Source organism: Hippoglossus stenolepis, chromosome 11, assembly GCF_022539355.2.
Source record: "Hippoglossus stenolepis isolate QCI-W04-F060 chromosome 11, HSTE1.2, whole genome shotgun sequence".
NCBI classification, from domain to species: Eukaryota; Metazoa; Chordata; class Actinopteri; order Pleuronectiformes; family Pleuronectidae; genus Hippoglossus; species Hippoglossus stenolepis.
This window is the reverse complement of record NC_061493.1, coordinates 5,798,711-5,823,477: the sequence shown is the minus strand read 5'-3', so window position 1 is coordinate 5,823,477 and position 24,767 is coordinate 5,798,711. Positions and strand designations below refer to the sequence as shown.

General features: G+C 38.7%; 2 protein-coding genes across 2 annotated transcripts; both read left to right on the top strand.

The window, feature by feature from the left end:
• Positions 1-1,444: 1,444 nt before the first annotated feature.
• dad1 (defender against cell death 1) lies at positions 1,445-4,046 on the top strand. Its single transcript, XM_035171097.2, has 3 exons — positions 1,445-1,770; positions 3,136-3,294; positions 3,823-4,046. The coding sequence occupies exons 1-2, from the start codon at positions 1,560-1,562 to the stop codon at positions 3,264-3,266; spliced, it is 342 nt and encodes a 113-aa protein (XP_035026988.1). The 5' UTR covers positions 1,445-1,559; the 3' UTR covers positions 3,267-3,294; positions 3,823-4,046.
• Positions 4,047-8,496: 4,450 nt separating this feature from the next.
• pigr (polymeric immunoglobulin receptor) lies at positions 8,497-14,797 on the top strand. The gene is made up of 8 exons (XM_035171096.1): positions 8,497-8,622; positions 9,270-9,614; positions 9,736-9,817; positions 10,411-10,637; positions 12,784-12,874; positions 13,866-13,954; positions 14,106-14,152; positions 14,267-14,797. Exons 1-8 carry the CDS (start codon positions 8,574-8,576, stop codon positions 14,348-14,350), a joined length of 1,014 nt encoding a protein of 337 aa, XP_035026987.1. The 5' UTR covers positions 8,497-8,573; the 3' UTR covers positions 14,351-14,797.
• The last annotated feature ends 9,970 nt before the right edge of the window (positions 14,798-24,767 follow it).

Sequence of the window (24,767 nt, the reverse complement as noted above, 5' to 3'; positions counted from 1 at the left end):
GGCTGAATAAATATATTCAGTGTTTTTGTGTTACAAGACAGCAAAGAGAGACTCCCAAAAAAATTACTTTCCAATTGCATATAAACCATTTACAGTTTTATTTACTATCATAAGTTGACTTTGGCCCAAATGTTTTCTTTATGACGGGATCTCATAGGCATTCTCCCAGGACTCTTTAAATACACTAACATCCATAAGAACATCTAAAATAAATAAGTGCTCCTTCAAGTTCAAAATATTTTTGATCAGTTATGAACTTCTATTGTATAAGTATCAGTGCATATACTAGACAAATAACAAACGAAGCTGTACACAACAAATAGCTACTGACCTACTACTTTTTAAGTTTTATTCCCATGTCCTCAGTATTTATATGAATTCAGTTAACTGACAATAACTCCATGGACAGCAATAATGATACAGGCTGGCTTATCCTAAAATAAAGTGAAATGTACAGATATTGAAGCAAAGTGTTATTTATACTTTCCTGGCTAACCATTCATTTCAAGTACATCTACACCAAGGTTACCAAGTACAAGTTGAAAAATATATATATATTGCTTTTGATGACAGATAGACATTCAAAATGTGTAAATAATTACTTTTTTTTATGTTTGAGTAATTTTTCCAAATGCAGATAATAGTGACTAAATTGTCGCTTCCAGGATTTGAGCTTGCTGTTTCTCAGAAAATTTGTGATAATCTGGTGACAAGTGTGCAACTTTGGGTTTAACATCCCCTTTACTATTATTATTTTATTTAGTTTATCTATTGTCTGTATTTAAACTATATAGTTGCATTGTGAACTCTGTTCTATGTGACACTATTGAACTGTAATATATAGTTGTACATTTCATTCTTCACTAAAGAGAAAAAAAAAACTTGAAGATTGAGGTCAAATGTTAATTGCAAACAATTCACTAAATTATAATTTCTCACCATTTATTAATTGCTTGATAAACCTAATACATAATCATCTATTTGCATGTCAAACTTTAAGATTATACCAACTAGCTTTTTGTGTTTGTCAATATGAAACTTTGTTTACTTTGTACTCTGTATGTTTGTTAATTTCTATGGGCACGTTATATTAGTCTATGTGTGCTTTATGTTGTTTGGCTAATTGTTAATTAATAAAGTTTATTTAGAAAAAGCTACAGTACCCAAAGTAGCTACAGTAAATTGGGATTTCATAGTTATTCTTGGTTCGTGCTGAAAATGAAATTGAATCTAGAAAACAATCACTTCATCAAGTTTTAAAACAGTTCTACATTTAGTGTGACGGTATGATTATGTAAATTACAATAACATGGATGCATGTCATGAAACTGACAGAGAGTAACATCTGTTTACTTTTAGCATATCTTTCTTTCAATAATTTTGGGAGGGCGGTGCTAACTATCCCTTATTCAACACGGGCCCTTTTTGCTACTCGGACTGCATTTCCTGTAACACCGGGGCGGCTTCCGGTTGGCCGAGGACACGTCACTCATTGGACTGAGGAAGAGGAGCTGTGCTAACCGCTGCTAGCTGCACACTTAGCCTCCAACCCAAGAAGCATGTCTAACTCCGTGATTTCGGTGGTCGCCCGGTTCCTGGAGGAGTACGGCTCCTCGACGCACAACAAGCTGAAGGTGGTGGACGCCTATCTGCTGTACATCCTGTTGACGGGGGCTCTGCAGTTCCTCTACTGCCTGCTGGTCGGCACCTTCCCCTTCAACAGCTTTCTGTCCGGGTTCATCTCGTGTGTGGGCTGCTTCATCCTCGCAGGTCAGTCGTCTCCACGGGGACATGTCCTGTTACTGTCACCGGGAGGTTTCACCGAGTCCCGGGGTCAGTGCTCCTTCAGCGACCAGCACAGACCCATGCTAGCTAACGAGCTAATGTAGCTTTATCAAAAAGCTGTATAAAAGTGGTTTGAGGGGCAGTTTTAATTAATCCCGCACCATTTATAATATTTACTGCAATACACTTAAACAGCAGCACAAACCTCCGCCTCCAACTTGACCACGAAGCTGATTCCACTGATTTTAAAATGTACTGCACATCCCAGCCTTCATTGTAGTCGGGTTGACTGCAGGTTTGTTGCATTGAAGTGTTCGTATTTCAAGTGCATCTATCTAATAAGCAGGTCACTAAATAACTCTCTTTAGGTTTCAGAGCTGTGTGTGTTCCCATAGTGCAGGAGAGTGGTGACCCTGGTACTCCGAGTTCATTGACAACTTCTCCATAAAACATTCGACTGGGTGGCATTAGGCCCTTTGGCTGATATGATGATGATGATGATGGTGATGCAGATCATTGCATTAAGCAGCAGGGTAATTAGTCAGTAACTATTTGTCTTCGCTTCCCTGCCAGGTGTCATTGAGTGATGTCAAATATTACTTTATTGATAATATTTCTTCAAAGGTTTCAGGGCTGAATTTTTCAGCTTTGAAAGTAAAATGCGTTAAAGTAACGTTATTATTTTCCTCAAAATTCACAGTTTCACTGATAGACCTAGATTAATGAGGCACCATTTGATACATACCTTGATTTTTTTTTTTTTTGAATGTTGAAATATTTTGTTTCTGTAAAGCGGTACAGTGGTCATCAAGACTAGAAAAGCTCAAAGGGGGCTCTTTTTTGGGGCGACGAGACATTAACCAAAATCTTCCAACTCTTCATGGTTTAATCACTGGATCAGGATTGGATCGAAAATAGTCATGAGACAATATAAAAAAAACAAAGCGTACCCTAACTCCAAATAGAACAATGAAGATGGCATAAAGGGCTCAAGAGGCAGCAGGTTGAGGTATCGCCCTTCCATCGACCTGTCACGAGGAGAGATTGTGGATATTTGTATCATTTAGTCTCAGTCTCAAAATCGTTACACTCCTATTTGTTACACATCCACTTTGTTACTCCACTGTGGGAGAGGATTCAGTATGGGAAAACAGTACGGCTCAAAGAAGAATGATTCGGTCATCATCACAAGTCTTATTCTGACAAATATTTGCTAAGCTATCAATTGAAAATGTTCTTAAGTCATTATGGAAATGATCATTAGTTATAGTCCTATTGCTTTTGTGTTAATCTGTGGTGCACAAAACAAACTAAATCCTCCCTGTCTTCTCTCTCTCTCTCTCTCTCCAGTGTGTCTTCGTATCCAGATCAACCCACAGAACAAGGGAGACTTCCTGTCCATCTCTCCAGAGAGGGCCTTTGCTGACTTCCTGTTCGCTCACACTGTCCTCCACCTGGTTGTGATGAACTTCATTGGTTGAAACTAATTAATTAGCCCCCTCTCAGAAGGTGTGTAGTTTACACAAACATCTCTCATTTTAAGAGTTAGTAAAGTTGGATTTATAACGTATATATTTTGTTCAGCACCATTGCTACAGTATAGATGAATTTACGATTGGTTTTAAGTAGAGTCAGTATCTTTGATATAAGAGTTTACAGGGACATGAGCCAACCCTCCTGTGGATATAGCACACAGTCTCTCAGTGGACAGTAAAAGGGCTTTTAAACAGATCTATGCTTGGAAAATAAGACATGCCCTTTTCCTTTGGGTGCTCTTAGTCACATTAACCGTCCTTGCCAGGTCATCACTTATTTCTCAGTGGAACAGCTCCAGATAGTGTGTGATAAAGCAGACTCTTGCTATTCAGGGTAGATCCACAGGATACCACATATTGCCTTTTGCTTTGCTAGAAAACAGCGTTATAAAATTTTTAGACGAGCAGACAGTGGAGGAAAGGTCACGCTCTGTTTCCTTGATTCATAACCTCCATGTTACTAACCCTTCCACCTGTCCCGCTTTTTTCTTTTTCCCCAAAGATCACGACAAGAGAAGATAGCAAATCTCCCCGTCAAGACATGATGCCGCATTCCGCCGTCAACACTGAATCAGTTGCATCTTGTCACATGTGATACAGTACAATTTTCTTACTGATAAAATGGTCGATCCTTTTTTTTTTTTTTAAATGTACAAATTTGTAAAGCATTCCCTTTTTGCACTGAGGTGACGAAATAAAAACAACAGACATGTGGTGAATAGCGAATTGAAGTGTTTTCTAAAAGTACCTGATTTCACAAATATTAAACTCTTAGCAGCTTCAGTCTCCTCCCCAATAACATCTCTTCTAGAGAAAAATAATTGCATATATTGTATCAGAATCTCAAAAGAAACAAGATGAGTGTTCCTTTGCTTGTCAACAAGCCTCCTTCTAATAAGACCAGTTCGCCACACAGTGCTGTACAAGTTTCATCTCTATATCCTCCCTTTGTTATGCTCTGTTATATTACAGCCTCATTTATACAACAGCTTTGTTTCCATCACTGTTGGGGAAGCTATGAGTTTACATGAAGATCTGCTAATTGCAAACAACTAAATATTAAACATCCACCTGTCTACAAAAAATGGTAAAAGGACTCCATACCCAGTAGTTACACAAGTACGTTTTTGTAAGTAGTTTATTAGAATTTTATGCAGGTGTATCCCAAGATATTTTGTGCCTTATGAAATAAAACAATATAGTGACCTGAGAACACTAATAATAATACAGACTGTATTATACTGACCACTCGCAGTGCTTCACAGTACAAGCCAAATTCACACATTTATACAGCACTAATATACACTGCGCTTTTTCTATCACACTATCCACACACCCACTTGTCCATGTAGACTAGAAGAGCTGGGGATCAAACCTTTCTACCCCCAAATTGAGTGAATGTAATTGTCAATTCAAGAGAGGACTATTGGGCCTTGGCAGAGTATTATATTCTGTTGGGTAGGTTGACCTATAACAATGTGCTACATTTTATTTGTTGACAAGATATTTAGTTAAAAAATTTTTTATCCAGCAATGTTAATCACAATCTTTCAGATAAATATAACATGGTAAAAATGTACTTTTATCTGTTTTCAAAATGTAAACGAGCTGAAATACAAACTAGCATAAAAGATCAGGGGTGTTGAAAGGCAGGGGAAATTCAGTGTAACTCTAAGGGCCCTGCACTGACTGGGGGTGTCGTTTCAGTAGTTTTTTCTACGTAATCCTGCTGACTAACAGACAAACAAGACCTTACAGAAGGGCTCAGCTACAACGTTAAAGTGCTGCTTGCAAATTAATGTATCAATGACATGATCCACTAATATAAGAAAACAGGCTGATCTCTACACGATTCTCTCAATATTTGATGCAATATATCTAATATATTACTGTGCTTTTATACTGTCTGTTTTACGGATCTACATCCTGTGTTACTGTCTATACTTTGGAGAACTCTTTCTGAACTTACAGATTGCATTGTTTCTTATGCTGAAGAAGACAGTTCAATGCTTCGTGAAAGTATCGGGAGCAGACACCTTCCACTCGTGCAACACGCCCAAAAGAACATTACCCTGCAGAGGAATGAGAGGATCTGCCTCTCAGATAGAATGAAACACATTACTGCTCAATTGCTTTAAACTGAGGCGTTACCATCGCTCACTTACAGTTGTCACTGAATGCTCTGACCCGGGGGTTCGTTTTAGCGAGTTTGCTCTGACAGATCTGAGGACCAGTTTCAACTGGATATGAAACCGTTTCGCACGCGGAGATGAAAAATAGTCTGAATCGAGCCGGCGGCCCACGTTTCTGCTGGAAAGGTCAGAGCTAAAATCTCTTCCTTTGCTGATTTATTAGCAGTCAAAGAGGTAGTCTATCTACCGGGCTCTACACACATTAAAGAGATGACATTAGCACCAGTCCTTTTGCAAAAGGATAGCTTAAAGTTGTAGGATAGGTTATTCTGGGATTCTGAGAGACGTATATGACTGATATGATCGTAACAAAAATTTTCAAAGAGAAGTTTGAGCTCTCTACAAAGAAGTCAATAACATTTTGAACATTTAGTCAACTCATTAATGTCTTGTCCTGGTTATAGGTAAAGGTGAGTGGAAACAAATTCATGTGAGTGGGGTAAAGAAAATTAAGTAGCAATACCACACTGTAAAATTCTTCCCAACATTTAAGTACAAGTGTTATTATATTGCTATATATTTTGAATTTTGTATTTTATTGCTGATATATTTTAATCTTGTGGTTGGCTAAGGTGCTGCACAGTCAAGCTCATTTTAAGAACTCTAGGGCAGTGCCTGTTCTAAACCTGCTGGTTTGGAATAGGCTGTTTGCTAAACCTATGTAAATGCCAGTTGCAGCTCTCTTTCTGAAACTGTAAAAGTGACCTGCAGTAATCGAGCTGCGTCAAATAAAGACTGGACTGCTGGACTCAGTCCGCAGAACCCTGGAGCTGCAGCACGTCTGCTGTACAGAAAGCTGTTCACCGGTTTATTTAAAGTTCAGTGAAGCTCGGCTCAGTGCACAGAAAATGGAAATTGTTGCTGTTGTTGTGAACGTGCCTGTTGTCATAATCAGAAACATAATTTACGTTGATGAGTCCCAGTCTCCACAGTGAAAGAGCCCTTTATTCATGCTGGTGTCCAAATCCCACCAGATTCAACACTGCACTTCCCTGGGCCCGTAACAACTTCACAAGTGTGAAGCTGATAAGATGAACGGTTCTTAAGATATATGTTCCACAATGAGAAAGTAACTAAATCCATCACATAATGGCAGTGTAAAATAAACTATAACATTATGATTTGAAAGGTTGAAAGTATTGAGTACCATAAAATTAGAAATACAGTAGTACATGAGTAAATGTACTTTCTATCACAATCAGATTGTGATATGTCTTTTCTGACTCTCGCCTACTGGAAGGAAAATGTCATTAACTAACATTCATTCTGAGTAATGGCAGATTAGGAAAAAAACGGGTATTAATTTCCACCAAACTGTCAATAGAGAGTAATTTATTTCTTGTTGACGCTTGTTTACTCTGTGAGACAAGTGGAAAATTGTGACTATTTATTATCTTTGTTATTTTGATGCCACGATTCACAAAAAATGAAATCTATTAATACAGATGTGAAAACTGGTCTTTCACAGAGCTGGAATGTGTTGTGAAAGTTAAGTTTCGTTTCTGAGATCAGCCTGAACTGTCATGTAAGTTCAGTTTCATTTCTGGGTTGTGCCCACATTTTTCCAGGAAATGGACGACCATAAAATGGCTTTGTAGCCCCATTAAAAAGCAAGGGACTTCTGGGACATCCTTGACACCCTTCACAGAGCAAATTGAGAGGCTTGGAATAATTGTTTGTTAATTCGCTGGCTGTGGGGGCTGTGTGTAGAAGCTTAATCCAACAAATGAAGACTGGACCAAATCCAATATGTTCAGGCATCAAAATCAAATAACTTCATTGTAGCCTGCCAAATGAATTATCTGCGTCCGTGGGGGGAAGGCGCTCAGGATTTTGTTCCTTGGGAGAATATAGGCTATGAAAAAGATGGCAAGCACCAAGATCATAAAAGCAGGAGATATAAATGTCAGAAGGATGTTTAACCTTAGAGGAATTGTCTGACATTTTGGGGAAGGACTCCTTATGTGCTGCTTCTATGAGAGTCAGACAAGAAGATGCTTGAAAGCAATTAGTTTAGCATAGCATTTGTATACTTTACATCTTGTTTGTTTAGTATGTACAAAAACCTATGTGAGGCATGGACTATATGTAAAGATGGACGACAAGTCTCCATTTCCTCCCACTATCCAGACATGAAGTCAAAATATCCTGGATACAAATGCTGCCACCTTGTGCCGATACGTCATAATCGAAGCTGTGCGATAGCGATCGGGGGATGGAAACATGAACACTTGAACAAACAGCAGGGTGATATGAACCACTGTAAATGACCGAAATCATCTTTGAGTAAAATTTATTTCATGTATATTTGACTTTTTAGTTTGGTCCATGTCCCTACTGCTTACGTGGATGAGGCAGGTTTTATGACCTCTACTGCAGCCAGCCACCAGGGGGCAATCAAGACGCTTTGGCTTCACTTTGAGGAGGCACTCATGTCTATGATGAGGAGTGGTTTTCCCCCATAAACATGTCAGGTGGTGATCTATAGTGATGCTGGTGGGTTACCCTTGGAAAGAGCCCGGCTAACTGTTTCCCCTTGACTCCAACCTTTATGCTAACCAGCTGCTGGCTGTAGCTTCATAGTTACTTAACAGATATGAGCAGTATCCATTCTCAGATTTTTTTTGCCAAGAAAGCAAATATGTCCATTTTCAAATTGTGATGGAAGGTCAAAGAAATCTTGAGTATCATAACGTTTTGGAGGTTTGTGCATCTGAGAAAGTAAATAAATCCTGTTGGGATGCAAAAGGATATATAGGACATCAGCATATAGGTCAACATTCTTCATGCATTTTTGTTGCAGTAAATTCAGTTTTATTAGGTTGATCCAACAAACCAGCAGGGATACACTTTTTATTTATACACAAATCATTGTTAGATGTTTCCTGACAGCATCCCCCGCCTTTTAAGCCTAACTGGCAACTACATGGTTAATATCTAGAACATCTGGATCCAACTAACGCCCCCGTGACCAATGGGAAGTTGTCACTGCGGAACCTGAAGTCTGTGTTTCCAAAAGGGGGAGAACTGATTTGGTAAAACCTCAAGCTGTGTCTGAAACATGCCGCAACTCTTCACACGCACTCTCAGCCTATTACCATGGATCTCAGGTAATTACTATGACTACTGTCATATGATTCTAGTAGTTGTTCAATAATCATTTGCAGCTTATTTCTGTCTGCTGGTAACTGAAGAAAAAGATTTCTAAGGAGGATTAATGTCTATTCCGCCGCCACCTCACTTTATTTTGTGCTTTTGGCAAATCCTAGTCCGACAATGCAACATATGTTTCCTATGCTTCACTTCTCTTTACAGTTTTATCTATTCCCTGTATTTATCATTTGTTAATGCCAAAGTAGAAGGGGTTTTAAAGTTGCCGTTTGCTGTAAGAGCCAGAGGAGGCTTTTGTGTGTTTTCTTTTTCAATCTTCCGAGCTTCTGTATTGTTTGCCCCAAAGCTAAACTACGTTTGATGTTTATTTTGTCGAGTCTTCAAAAGCCTCTTCTATTTGTCCCCAAAAATTCTGTATTATAGAGGGATAATCCAATTTTGGAATAAGAAGTATGGAGAGGGAACTTAAAAGTAGGAAGTGATTTGTTACAGTGGAAACTGAAACCATAAATATTGTACTAAATGTTGCTCAAGGCCAATTTCACTGTTACTCAGTCACAGATAAGAAACACTGAGCGACTGTTCTGTTCTGACGGCAGAAGTTCAAGCTTGTGGTCAGTGTTCAATCATCTCCACTTTCCATCAGCCTTCCTCTGTGGGGTTACTACAGCAGAAGAGTTTGAGGTCCTGGAGGGTCGATCGCTCACAGTCCCGTGTCATTACGACCCTCAGTATGCCAGCTATGTGAAATACTGGTGTCAGGGGAGGATGAGGGATTTCTGCACCAGCTTAGCCCGAACAGATGACCCCCGTTCAACCAACCCGGCTGTGGATAAAGTGAGCATTTTCGACGACCCGGTCCAGCTGGTGTTCACGGTGACCATGAACAACCTGAAGGAGAAGGACTCCGGGTGGTACATGTGCGGCGTGGAAGTAGCTGGTATATGGAGCCGAGATGTTGCTACATACCCTTACATCAAGGTTATTCATGGTGAGTGATGGAGATATTCTGAACTCATAAATCAATATTTATCCCTGGAGGAAAAAAAAAACATGTACATCAAATGGTTGGATTACAAATGCAGGCTATTGAGTTGATCTTTTTCTTGCAGGTATGTCAGTAGTAAACAACATTCTGACAGGAGAAGAAGGGAGCAGTGTTTCAGTTGAATGCCTCTACAGCAAGAGATACAGGTGTTTGATTTTCCCATTCATGTCAAGTTTAGTTTAGTTCGGTCAGATTTATGGATGTTTTACCCATATATAATTATATAAATATTAAATGAAACAATTTACATCGACTTAATTTGAAAACTTAAGTTAAATTGCCTCCTAAATTACAAGTTAACACGGCAACTTGAAAAGGCAAATGGTATGAATTTAGTGTGTTATCTTAACTTGAAAATGTTTGTTGAATTGGTGTGGGATTAAATGTAAGTGTTGTATGTAAGAGAAAGCAAGGTTTCATGAATGGATAATGTAACATAGTTGTTTAAATTCAGAGTATGAAGTTCAAACAATGAATGATCATTAAACACATGTTTTTCTTAGCCCTGAATCGAATCAAAAATGATCTTTAAGTTGAGTCTACATATGTTTTCAAGGCAGTAATTGAACATAACTTTTTAAGTTGAACAACCTTGAGCATTTTTACAGTGCGTCTGCAAGGAAAACAACATTTACAAACTAAACTCACTAAACATGGTTATTTGTTAGAAATCTTCAATCCAAGTGAGACGCTGATGGACAGTCTGTCCTCCCTGTCTGCTGTGTCTGTTTGCCTACAGAGAGATTGAGAAGAAGTGGTGTCGGAGTGGAGACTGGAGCTCCTGTCTGGTGACTGATTCTGAAGGGAGCTACGAAGACACTTCAGTGGCCATCAGTGATGACAGAACTACGGCTTTCACTGTAACCTTAAAGAATCTGCAGATGAGAGACATTGGCTGGTACTGGTGTTCTTCAGGATACCAGAAGATAGCTGTGCAGGTGCTGGTCACTCCACGACCCACGACTAGTAGGTTGACAAACATGTTTCACATCAAATCTGTGCATGTGTTGGGAATCTAGACCAGTGTTTCTTAACCTTTTAGAGTCGTGATCCAACAGTATAATCAGTATTATGGCAGTTAACTTTTTCCCCCATCGCTCAATTCAGAGGATGGGTTGGGTCGCTGGTGCCACTGCACCGTGAGTGTGTAATGCAGCCCCTGTTGGATTAGATGGAGAAGCCGATATGTGTTTCTCCGTAGTCAGTTAATCAATTAATCAATCTATAAAATGTTATTTCTACAGGCCATATTCACAAATCCCAATTTGAACATTCTCATTAAACAAGAGTGAGGAAAAACTGCCAAAAAACATTTTAACAGCGACAAAAATGTAGAAGCCGGCACAGACAATTGAATGTTCAAAAAATTCCAAGTCTAAAACATGTAATTTTATTTAGAATATATTCTATTATTTTCTTCTTCACAACCACCTGGGAATTTTCTCGCAACCCCTCAATGGGGTTGGGACCCCCAGGTTGAGAATCACTGATCTAGACAAGTTAGTGTTTCATCTCATTTGATTATTTGTTGAAGCTGCACAAGACAGGATTTTGCATTTCTGATATATTTTTCACACTTGGGGGCAAAGGAATAGGCAAACACAATACTGACATACTGTCGCCATAAAGTTGAAATGGCAGAAGTTTTAGCACACAGCCTGACTACCCACACACAGAGCAACTTTAGCAATACATTCAAAAAGTTCTTCTTAATCCATGGCCTACTGACGACAAATATCTCCTAAATGCTCCACTTTGTGGACCGTCAAAGGATAAGCGGTCTACATAATGGATGGATGGACTTTCTCATCACACGTACAAATTTGACTCACTGTGATTCCAGCTCTATATTTTTTCTCCTGGAACTCCAATGGAAGTTTTCCATAATTCACAGTTTAAAACTACAGTGGCACTCAGTCGAGCGCACTGCTCTGCCAAGGCCCAACAGTCCCCTTATATTCAATCAAGCTGCACCAAATTTCAAACACTGACAACATTTTGAAAAACACCTCTTGCATTAAAGAAAGTGAATAAAAAACCTGGATATATCCTCTGATCCGGCTCCCACCAATTTCCGTGGAAATCTATTCAGTTGTTTTTGTGTAATCTTGTGTAAACACACAAACCAACCAACAAACAGAGGACCGAAACCGTACTTCTTTCAAACATTCGGTTATGCAGCCCCTCAGTTGAGCCTCTGACTGAAACAGGTGATGGAGCTCAGGTCTCCTTGAACTTCACTTTTGTCTGATAGGCCAAACATCTGGAAGCCCACCACGGGGTCTCGCATTCATTGCTTGTGAGCTCCACCTCATCCTCATACTGATAGAAGAGTGGACAGAAACAAAGATTACAGCAGGACGTCTCTGATTTTACAGTGGAAGAATACATTAAAGGCCTACAATGCTCAAGTAGACTCTTCTTGGAGAAAGGCAGTGTCTTTTGAGAGGGAGACCATATAAAGAAATCAGTGACATGCTGACATCAGCTTGTCACATCAAAGCAGTCTGCAGCCTGAGCCTTTGTCTCACAGCAATTACTTTTACACACATTCTCCTCATTATTTGAAACTTTGGCCACGTTTAATCTGAAATCGGACATTTCACCATTATAACAGAAACTTATGAAACACAATGATCTTCGCTGCTTTAAAAATAATGAGTCTATCGAAGCCCAAATCTCACAATCAAAGCTTTCACTGTGAGATTTCAGTGTGGGAAACATCTGCTGAGCCTATAGGGAATAGAAACCAGACAAATCTGTGAACTGTGAGTTATTTACGTGGTGATCTGACTCGCTTCTTGAAATTCCAAAATGTCACTGGGCTCTATTCAAACCAGGCCATTGTAGATAAGAAAGGAGGCACAATTGTCTGACTTATGGCCTTTTCCCCATGTCAATTTTCAAGCTGCTGAAATGACAAATAGCCACGTCCAGCGTTGAAGATCAATATGTGTTTGTGACATACGACTGAGGCTCTCAGGTCTCTAGCTGTATTGATTATTACAAGTCACATATCAAGGATATTGACGGTAGAACTCTGTGTGTACTGCTGCTGCCTATAACTGTACATCATTTTTCAGCTTTTTGTATAATATCTTTATCCCCGCAGCGACATCTGTAACACTCCCACCTACAGCGCATCAGTCTGTTGACCTCCCGCCACCCGGACACATCACCATGGACTCCTGGCACAGTCACGGGTAAGAGTCAAGCACTTCTTTATGATTCCACTTCCCCCACATTGAATATTTACACATTGCATTTACACATAAATTGCCACTCCTTTACCATGCCTCCTATGTTTGATGTGATGCTGCTCCCGCTGTTAACCGTTATGGATGGTTCTCCTTGCCATCACGATGGAGTTCACCAGAGTTCAGCTCCGCCAAGCACAGATAATGATCGGACTATTCTTGCAGAGGAATATCCATCCGTCATCATCTCGGCCGTTGTGTTACAATGTCAGGACGATTAAAGTATCAACCGGAGATGCTGTTAGTGGACTGGCTGTAAAGATCACTACGGCTGTGTCCGAAATCACCCTCTCACTCACTACCCCCTACTCACTGTATAGACTTTTACAATGAGGACTATAAAGTGACCTCATCGGCAAAAGAAAAAAATGCTTTCGGAATCTACTAATTTCTCTTCGCTGGTTGTCACAGGATTACACATCGGCCAGTGCAAAATCCCATAATAAATTTTAAATGTTTAATTTACACTTCGGTAGTAATACTTTAGGTAAAAAAAAAAAACAAGTTGAATGACCATGTTTAAATGTAAAAATAAACTTATTTGTTGCAGTTTGTGCTGTGATGTGCTGCTCTGCTCTTATTAGATATTTTACCACCACGACTTATGAATTTGTGTCGTGCAGCTCATTAAAAACTATCTATAGCCATCGGAAATATTAGGGATCCACATGTCTTTATCCGCATGATAACTCCGATGTTTTTTGAAAAGAATAAGAAGGAGTAGAATCACCGGAGAGAGACGGCTCAGATGCGCTCCCTCCTCTCGTCTCTCTGGCGTTTTTTCCTCCTGTCAATGCTGTGAGGATACAATGAGTCCACATAGTGTCCTTTAGAGGGTATAAAAAAAAAAAAATGCACTTAACATGCAGACCGCACTACAAAATGGCAAATTCCCTATATAGTGATTAGTGAGTGATTTCAGTTGTTTGTGTTTTAGTCTCATCCTGAAGTCTTTGCTGGTGTGCTCCTCTCTGATGGCGCTTCTGGGTTTGGCCATATTGATAAGAAAGAAGTGGAAACTTTACAGTAAGGCAACCTCTCATTTCTTTGCATATTATAAATCGAGGCAGAATCATTTTTTGGGCTATGAAATATTGTAAATGCATTAAATATACCTATAAGTATGTATATTTGCATCATTATTTGTGGCTTAAAGATGCTCACTATGTGTTTCCAGAGGATCCTGTGCTGAGACAAGTTAAAGAGATGAAAGCGAGGCGTAATGTAAGCCTCCATTAAAATATCTGTCATCACTCTATTTCACATCGTTTGAAAACGCTATTATCAAGGATCTGCTCTAGTGATTATAGCGCTCATTTTTCTTTTCTTCTCCCGCAGGAGTATTCAAGGGATGTAGGTGACCTGCAAGATACTGCTGTCATTTACATTAACAAGGATTCCCAGGAGGTTTTTATGCACTGAGCTTGTCTGTACTCATGGAGTCTGTGCCGTGTTTATTCTTTCTCCGGTAACTGAATGTAATTTGTTATTTCACTGCAAGAACACATGCATTATTTGTATATTACATAAAGCAGCATATTTAAAAGACATTTATGATGTTTTCTGCAAACTACTTTCCGTACATAATTGGTATAGTATGGACATCTTAGCATATATATATATATTTTCAGACCTACACTAAAATGTAGATAATCTCCTGAAACTCTGGAAAATGTCCGAATGAGCTCATTTGTAAACACAGCAGAAGAAGTTTCTAAAATGAAAAAAACAAAAAGGAAACAAATATCTCAGGATTAAAAAGCGGTGTCATACATGATGAAGACATCAAATAAGATGTTAAAGGTGTAAGATTTAGGTGAAAGGGATCTATTGGTAGACATTGGATATAAAATAATGCTATTGACGTTTTTACTTGTGTGTTTCAATTGTACAAATGTTTTCTTTACCCTAAAATGAGCCCTTTATATTTAAATACATTATATTTACATCGGGAGCAGGTCCTCTCTTTCGTAGGCCGATGTGTTTTTTACAGTAGCCCAGTATGGACAAACTAAACTCCTTTTGAGTTTTTATGACAATTGAAGGCTACCACAGGTTCTCTATCATGTTTGGAAGGGGAGGCAGAGGTGAGAGGTATTCAGCTGCAAAATGCCACTTCACCACTAGATGTCACTAAATTCTACACAGTGAACCTTTAAGATTTTGGTGATAAGGGCTGACAGTGGTGTTGATGTGCTGTAAACAGAAACATGTGATCTCTGCAGCAGTATTATTACGCCCTGCCTCTATACCTGCTGCACCACCCCTCACCTGAACGCCTTGGAGATTGTGTGGTTGATAACACACCTGACCTGAGAATCTGCGGCTGTGTTGTTCATGTGTGAATGGCAAACTCCAGAGAAAGTCTGGACTCAATTCTGCGGACATTCTCCGGAGTTCATGTCTGAAAATGGCTCATCTCTAATTTAACACCTATTTTCCATTATATAGCCGTGTGGTCTTCTCTTTAACTTTGGCCATAACTACCACTAAAGTCACTGATATTGTTTTTTAGGAGTTGAGTATTTTCACAGCCAAGGGGGATTTCTCCACTATTTTGTTTATGTGGAGAAATTAAATGACGACACTTCAATTTAACGCTCCGTAATTTCCTATTATATTCAATGGAAAGAACTTGGTGCAAGTGGGAAATTGTTCATGTTGTTACTTAAGTTGAAGAAGAAAATCTTCTGGACACGTGTTTAATGAAAGAGGGTTGAATGTCTAATTGGTGTAAAGTGAATAAAAGAATTAATGAGTCTAAGTTGTCTTTACTTTAATAAATGAGTTTATTACAACAGTCAAACCAAAAACCTTGAAGTGCAATAGAAACATTTCATATATACATACCATAAGGGAAGAAGCAGATAAAAGGTCTGGGTCACTAGAAGTCTCATCAGGATTGTTATTATCTTCTTAAGAAAAGAGTCTGACTCAAGGTTCATCTTGCAATGACAGAGACAAGAGGGCAACTCTTAACACAAAACATAAAGCATCGTAATCTAATGCAGTCCTGCCTCCAGACCTCTGTGTCAGGCATGATATAAGTTATGCACAATATTAAGAAAGGTATTAAAACATATATTTAGGCCTTTGCACACTAGACATTTGTACCATTAATTTGCTCTTAATTAATATTTCTGAAACCTGTATCAAGTCAATTCAAGCTTTTAAATCAGTGACAAAATACAAGCGAGCAACTTTTATATTTTCGGACCAAGGTTGATTTTTCCGAAGTTTTGCTTCAGACACGTATACGTCTACGCAATCAGAATACGTGTTGTTGACAACGTCACATTTCAAAACAGTAGTAGTAGTAGAGGAAGAACAATCGCCTCCTCTGTGTAGTCATATTTAAAGTTTATTTGTTGATTAATTTAATATATTTGTCTTAAACCATCACTCAAAGTTATTTTTGTCTTTAAAAAGGATGTGATGTAGTCGACTTGCAGCTAGGGTCAAGAAGTAGGTGACAAAAAACGTCCTGATACGTGGCTGTGAAACAGTTCAAGCTCCTGAACCAAGTTCTCCTCTCTTTATACAAATTGTGTACCAAGGTATTTCATCTTTTTTGGGTTTTAATCGCGTTAAAAGACCAGAACATCATTGCTTCATGTAAATTTCATCTTTCCTTTCCCGAGGCATAATTTTCTTCCGTCCTCATAATTTATTTGTTGAATCGCATCTCATTTAATGTGAATAGTCAGGTATGTCAAAATTTGCCACCAACTTATTTGCAATTTCATGCGTCAAGGTTTTTTCTCTCCACAGTAGCAAAAGTGCTTGCTCATCGTAGGAACAGTTTTTTTTGTCTATAATTTTAGGGTCTCAACCTGAAAACATGTAGAGTGCCTTGGAATATGTATCTTTTAATGTGGCACTATACAAATATTATTGAATTGAAGTGCAAAGGCCTTTAGTCGCGAATTACCTAACAGCCTGGTGTAAAAAGTTTTCTGCTTGAAATGTTGGTCACCTGAGGGCAACAGAAACGACGACATATTATCACCTTTTATTTTCACAGTATTTGTAAGATAATCACACATACAGCAGATGTGAAGCAACATTAGCATATTCAATATTCTCAGGGTAATAGAGCCAGACATTTCGACTTAATTTTCAATATTTCCACTTTACTCTTGAAATGCAAAAAAAGAAAAACCAGTCTTCCTCCCCAGATTGTTCATGTCTGGGCCTAATAATCTACTGCAGTGTTTCCCCGATAAATCCATTATTCAGTCTACATTTACCTGTTGAGGAAAAATTTCTGTTGCCAAATGGTTGATTATGTTTACGAGCTAGTTGCTGACTTTGATGTAGAGCTGGGGAAACAGAAAAGCTAAGAGTAAAAGAAGAAGTAAAAGAGATAAGTAATTTTTTTTCAGGGAGCATTTCTTGGAATATTTTACATTAAAATAAAATAATTGAATTTAAAGTCAAGTTTGCTGAAACTATAATTCAGCAATAACCCTAATAGGTGACATTAGTCATGATTACAAGACTTTCTGGCCTTTTTGGAGTGTTGACTCATCCAGGCTAAACTCCCGACCACAGCCCTGACAGGAGTTCACACATCTAAGAATTCTAGTTTTTAAATTATATCAGCAGTTAACACCAAGCATAATGATCAAGAAATAATAAACCCTCACATTATTAGACAGCTTCTAACTGTCGCAGAGAGCTAAGTCCAGGGTGACTGAATAATCGTCATGACCGTAAATAGTTAGTGCATCATCAGTTTTTGTTTCCACAAATTACAGTTTATGTCCTGACAAAAATGAAATGGCTAATTAATGTTTCCGCTCGGATACAGTCTGCTTGACAGAAAAGTAGTTTTGGCGAATGCTGATGACATGAGCGCAGCGATGAGATGTTATTATGGGATTGAAACAGAAGTGAGCAAATAAAAACTGAATACATTAGAAGAAGCTCACAAATTAACTGAAGGAAACAGCTTTACATTTCATGCTTGGACTGTCTGTTGTTGCATGGATCCTCAGAGGATGTGTTAGAATTGTAGACTGAACAGTAATGAGACGACCAAAGCAGCTGTTTAACCAACCAGAGCTTGGAACGCTTAGTCGAATCTGTGACTGAAACGAAAGAGCAGTTTTTTTTATTATGGGACAAAGAAAAATGCAATTCAGAAGAAAACATTTTCAAATATTAATTGTTCATTTATTGTTCAGTGTCTGTTTGTTCACGTAGGCTGAGAATGCCTGCAACCATGTTTCAAGTCTTATTGTGGCTGTGAATTCTGGTATTTAGTTTGTATATTACTCACATGTTGAGCTTTTATCCCAGGGTTTCTCTTTAATAGTCCATTTACATGATATTTAAGGGGGAAAAGATGAGGTTATTGTGCAGTGGCTCAGATCACCACAGAGTCACAAGCAGAAGTCAACAACAACACTGAACTGCACATCTGTGAGCGAAGCCGACTTTGTGCTCAGTGAAAAAGGGGAACACAATGAATGTGCCTCGCTTTTAAAGACCCTTTATCACTTGGTCAGTGCTGCTGCTGCTGGCGTTTTAGGAAATGTAGAGTTCACCAGTTTTGATTTGATGTTGGCTTTGAATCACCACAATTGTTCTTTGTAACCACAGTAAACTGTTCTGCATTGCCAGGTGCTTGCTGTCAATTAAATGACCTGTGTTATCTGTATAAATGTTTTCATAATTATTCTGGGCAAACTTCCTCTTTGTACATATGAGAGACGGTGGTGGCTGTGGCTCGGTAGATAGAGTGGGTTGTCTGGAGTTCGATCCTCAGCTCCTCTGGTCTGCATTCCAAGTGTCCTTGGGCAAGACACTGAGCTCCTGTGCAGTGTAGGAATGGTGTGCGATAGAAAAATGCTGTGTGAATGTTTGAGTTACTGATAATACTAGAAAAAAACGCTAGATAAACACAGTCCAAGTCTGTTCTGCTCTGTGCAGTTATCTAGTCTGCAAAAGAAGTTTAACTTGAGAAATATATACCTGAAATAAATTAAGACTGTTCTAAATGCCATCGTAATTTGTTCCTTTGTTAACTGTCTCTGTTCTTAACTTACATTATCCTTATTTTAGCACTGTAGCATCCGTTTAAAGTATTGTTTAATCCATCGCCTGATTCTGTCTGCAGCTTTTCCCAGTGCAGTCTTACATATATAGTTATAGCTCTCCTTTGCAATTAAATTAGAGCAGTAAGGGTCCCAGTCACAACACTACATCCTACAGTACCTGAATATGAATTGTTTTTTAAAGGCATTCACTCTTTCATCAATTCAATTTCATTTGTATAGCGCCAGATCATAATATATACATTATTTCAAAGCACATCACATAGAAGGTCAAGATCTTAAATTATAGAGAAACCCAACAATGAGCAATCACCTTGGTGACTGTGCAGAGAGAAAAAAAAAGAAAAAATCCTTTCAGCTGGAAGAAAACTCCAAGAGAACCAGACTCAATGTGGGCGGCCATCTGCCTCGAACGGTTGGGGTGAGCAGAGAAAACTGGGGAGGAGAGGGGAGAGAGGAGAGATTGATTGGGAGAGGGGGAGGAGAGGGGGAGAGCATTAACAGTCATTTTCTTGATTATATTTGTGTATTAATTTGCATTAATACATGTTCTAAATGGTAAATATATGTAGTTTTTAACCAGTGTTTTATGAAGAATGTTGAATAAAGGTGACATGACCAGATCATTTCAAGAAAGCCTCTATAAATTACTAGAAGATTGCATACAAGGATTTGATGGTGCTATTAGTGTAGGATAAAGAAGGTTTCCCCCCCAATTTCCCTTTTAAAGAATATTTGGAATATATTCCATTCAGCTTTCCTCTCTGTGGCCCTCTGGTGTTAGTTGAGTTCCACCATTGTCTTGTGTCACAGGTCATTAATCTTAATGCGTTTCAAGCGGGAATCAGTTTAGCCACTAGATGGAGGTCAACCCTGTGTGAAATACGTTCTTTTCATCATGTACTGCTGGTGTGTGCTTCTCTTCGTGCACAAAAATGTTCCCTTCCATCCTGATCGGACGCTACAAATATTCAGTTTTTTAAAAAGTGAAGAAAAAGCAGGAGGCTGTTGCTAGTCACCACAGGGCTCCACAGAGAAAAATGCAGAATTTAAACATCCCAGCATTTTTCGTCTATTTTCGCTCAGTTTGAAAAAACATTCCAACTCCAGCTTCTACATGCATTCACACATCCCCAGAGTCTTGCCATTTAAGGGCAGTGACAATCAATACATTTGTGCTCACCTTGTACGCAGCTGCTGCAGATAATAAGGCATCACGGAGGGCCGGGCTGAAGGATAAGCGACTCCTCTATGAACCATGTCCATCGCTCTGAAGGCCAAGCCTGGCACACGCAGAGACCCCATTAAATACTGCACTATTCTTGTTCGTCCAGACCTGAGTTGACTGGAGCATCAGGATGCTGCTTAATGAGAACAACAACGTTACGGACCACAGGAAACAAGAGAGGCTGAGATCTGTTGCTATTCAGTGGATGATGCAGTCCGTCCACAAACTATTATAAAGCCTTTACAGTAGCAGTACTAACACCACTAAACCACCTGAAACAACAAACTGCATTTCATTTTTTGCAGATTATAAACACTGGTGCAGTGCCCGTTCTAAACGTGCACGTTTGCTTGGCCTGTGGTAATGTGGAGCTACTTCAGAATTATTCCTCGTCATTGGTGAGCTCACCTTAAAACAGATTTACAATATACTGTCACTTTTTAATGTTTGGACGTTGTGTGCAGAGCTTTTTAAATGTGTTCATCCTCCCTGGTTATCTGATATTAACTGGTTTATTTCTTCACACACACACTGCATGTTGGCAGTTTCCGAGGTCTGCTAAGCAATCAACACAAATTACAACAGTTTTGAGTGTGATGCCAATAAGATAATAGTGCTCGACTTATGCTTTCAACATCTGAGCTGCCGAGTGAATGAGGTGATATTTCCCCTAGTGATTCTCACTTCACATCAAACCTACTAGATTTACTGTACTCCTACAGATCATTCTATCTTTAATTCTATGTACATGAACATTAAACATACTAACACTGTAATATAACATTTGCCTGGAGATGTAAAAGCTTCCATTGAGGATAGACATGCATCATAGTGTTGTGTTCCCAGTGGTTTCATACTGAATTAAAATGTAATATCCATAATGATATCAATATTTCTTACAGCTATGAGCAAACAGAGGAGAACCTTGAGACGGAGATAAGTGGCTTCATAAAAGGACCAATAAAACTGAAGACATTGGCGACTGTCTGAAAATCACAAGTACATTGTTGATCCATGCCCTGAGGAACGATGCGTAAAAGCATCCCCTGATCTGAAGCTCCAATCTGCAGGAGGACATCATTTCTAAGGGCCTTTCCAATCTGTTTCAAAGGGAACGATGACGACTTGGTTGAGGGAAAGATGATGGGTTTGAGTAAAATGTGTTCTTATATAAACATTGTGAGTTGGGTAGAAATGACTGCTTTGTTAAAATTATGAGACATTCAGTCTCATGGTCAAAATGATAACCACTCTGTTAGGGTGTAGGAACAACTGCAGTGATGGTGAACAAACAGTGGTTACATTTTGTTGACCCATCCTATCAAAACTGTAACTGATTCTAGAGCACGTAAACAAGAACAAAAGCTTTACCTTTTTCCAGCACATGTTGGTGTACGAGTATTAGGGTCACTCAATGGGGGGGGGGGGGATAAATCAGAGATCTCAAGATTAAAGTCATAATTTTAGGCCACGTGTCATATTAGAGGGGGGAATATCAGAAGATCTGTCACAGTTGAGGTGTGCAATTGCAATAGCAAGGTTAACGAAAAGTGTAATTTCATTAAGGCAAAGGTATTTACAAAGAAATTTAAAAACTGAAAATACACTGAAAACTAGAAAAGACCATCTGTACAAAAACTGTTGAACTAAAAAAACATTATAAACAGTTGGCGCAAGAAGACGCTGGAAACATGACAGTAAAAGACCGTGACCACTGAACGACGATGAGACGCACAGAGACTTATATACACAGGGGAGGTTGATTGAACACAGGTGAAACACATGAGGAACAGGTGCAGACGATCACAAGGGAAGGAAACAGGACAAAGGCAGGAGCTAAAGTTACAGACACACAAGTTTCAAAATAAAACAGGAAACACACAAAGCAGTATGGACACAAATCTAAACACAAGGAAACACAGGTACAAGTCCAACAAAAGATCCCCAAACTCTTTCTCAGAGCTCAGAGCTTAGAGTCATGACAAGATCAGCCTCTCATCTGTGTTAAAATGAGGAATGTGGAGCATCTTGTTGAGTTTTACTTAAGCATAAGTTTCACAGATAACAAAATACTAAATCTTTTGGCACATCAGCTCCACAAATTCACAAGTATCAGGACTTTGAACAGATTGAGCGAGAAACTGAGTCTATTCCAAAGGAGGAACCACACGAATTGGAGTAAATTGCCTCTTTTGTGGAAGAGGAAATTGAAATGGCTGGGGGTGTAAGACTATTGCGAGTTTTTATTCAAAGGGGTTTCGTAGTTTCTCAAGAGACAATGACATTTGTGATAAAAAGTTGGAGCTATGGAATGCAGGCAAGCACAAGCTCTCCTTGCTTGTTATTTCCAAATTTTTTAAAATCTTTTTCTGGATATATTACTTCTTTAGTCCTCATTAAATTGCAACTTTATTCTCATATTATTAAGATTGTATTCTCTAACTCTCAGTGTTTTTTGTTTTTTTTCAATTTGGCCCTACTACTCTGTTTGGATGGAATTTAGAAAAACTGTCAGTTAAAGAGGACGTAAATTGAATCCCTGATGGACACCACAAAACACCTTGCAAATGCTAACATGACAAAAAACAATTAAAGAGACTATCAGTGGTAATGTACGATCTTTTAGCAGGATGTCAAGCTGTTCTCAGCAGCTCGTGCCATTAAAACAGAGTGTTGCTTTATTTAAAAATGCATTTACAAATGTGGAAGTTTTAATGTCACTTTAATTTGAAATATTTCACTTTTGTCACATGCATTGTTAGAGTAAAGGGTAACACTCAATATGTGTTCAGTCTTTAAATGTCATAACAATTTCTAAAAGTCACAGACGTCTGATTATTGGAAGAGGGTTCATGTTAAAGCTATGATTGTATATATGCGATATATATAATTATAATAGACATTCAATGTAGGCTCTTCTGACATATACTTTAGTTTGAGGGGGATTTCTTTAATAGTAGCAGAATAATTGTCTCCCTATTGATACAGTCATGGAAAATGCCAGAGGAAAACATACTCTTTTAAACATTTACTGATGGGGCCACGTCAGGGTTCAGCTCCTTCCACAGTGAGGATTGTGATTTTAAATGTCACTGCATGGAGCAGCATTCCTGATGCGTTGTCCAACTGGGTCAAGAAGCATTTCGGTCACATCATCTGCAGAAAATGTTCCGTGATAACAATGGGCACTGAACATGAACAGAAGCCTTGTGCATTTGTCACAAAATATCTCTATTTTCTCAGGGAAAAAAGGAGAAAGCTTTAGGCGTATTTCTTATTCTAGCAGACTTACAATATACAAGTAGAAATGCGAATGGATGGATAAAATGGATACAATCTTCAAATGAGTTGCAGTCTCTCACGGTGTTTTTGGAAGAAGACAACCTTGAAATTTGAAAATTACAACACTAGTGCACAGCTGTCTTCCATATTCAGAGACAGAAGTGTTTACCCTTGAAAGTGTCCTTGAATGAGAGCAATCAAATATCTGTAAAGCCTTTCATTGAACTTTATAAATATTAAAGATCATAATTTTTTCTCTAGGCCATAAAATATGACATTGACAATTTGATACAATTTCCATCAAGGCCCTAACTGATCAATTTGCTCTGAAAAGACCTGTCCTGCTTACATACACTACTTGTAAAAATACACAAAGTGAATCTATTTTGCAAACTTACCTTACAACTCTTCAATAAATTAACATTTTGTGAACAATCACTTAATGTGACAAATCTTGTCCTTTTAAACTGCAATTCTCTTAAAATCTAATAAAAATAAGGGTGGGTTCTTGTAAGCTGCTCGGCTATTTGTATGACTACATCAACAACCCATGCAAGAGACCAAATGTGGAAAAAATAAGAATCGCACACAGGGATCAATATCTATTTCATGCTTCTATGGCACCATTGGCACTGTGCAATTTAATGCTGTTCGTTTTACCTGCTCTGAGTGCATAAGGGAATATTTAGTTTAGTTTAGTAATTTAGAGGCTGATGAGGCCTCCAAAGTATGGGTTTAATGTCACATTCAAAAGAAGAAAAAAAACACAGAGTCATTTTCAGTGCTGACTTATCATGAGTACAGCCCCGGCTCAGCAGGGGCCTAATGTTTTCTGGGTCAGTGCACTTTCTGTACTGCTCCTATTTCACTTTCTTGCTGCAGCAATACAGTGAAGCACTCTTTTGTATCATTGTAGAACATTTAATTGTATTATATTATTTGTGTTTGTGATGCTCTAAAATCATTCGCAATCTACCTCCTCCTGTTTTGCATTAGGGATAGGACCACTTTTATAATCTTGTACTAACAAGACTTCAAGTCAATACTTGGGTGTAGCCTTTCTAGCTAAATAGCTAAACGCTAATGTCAGCGTGCTAACGTGCTTTCAATGACCTGCTGATTTTTTGTGAGGGTTCTAAGAGAACCAGGTGGTGCAAGAGGAAAAGTCAGGGTGTCACCAAAATCAAACCAGATTGCCCTTCGTACGACACATGGGTTCTTATGAATTTGTGGAGCTGAAAAAGATTTAGTATTTTAGTATGAACTG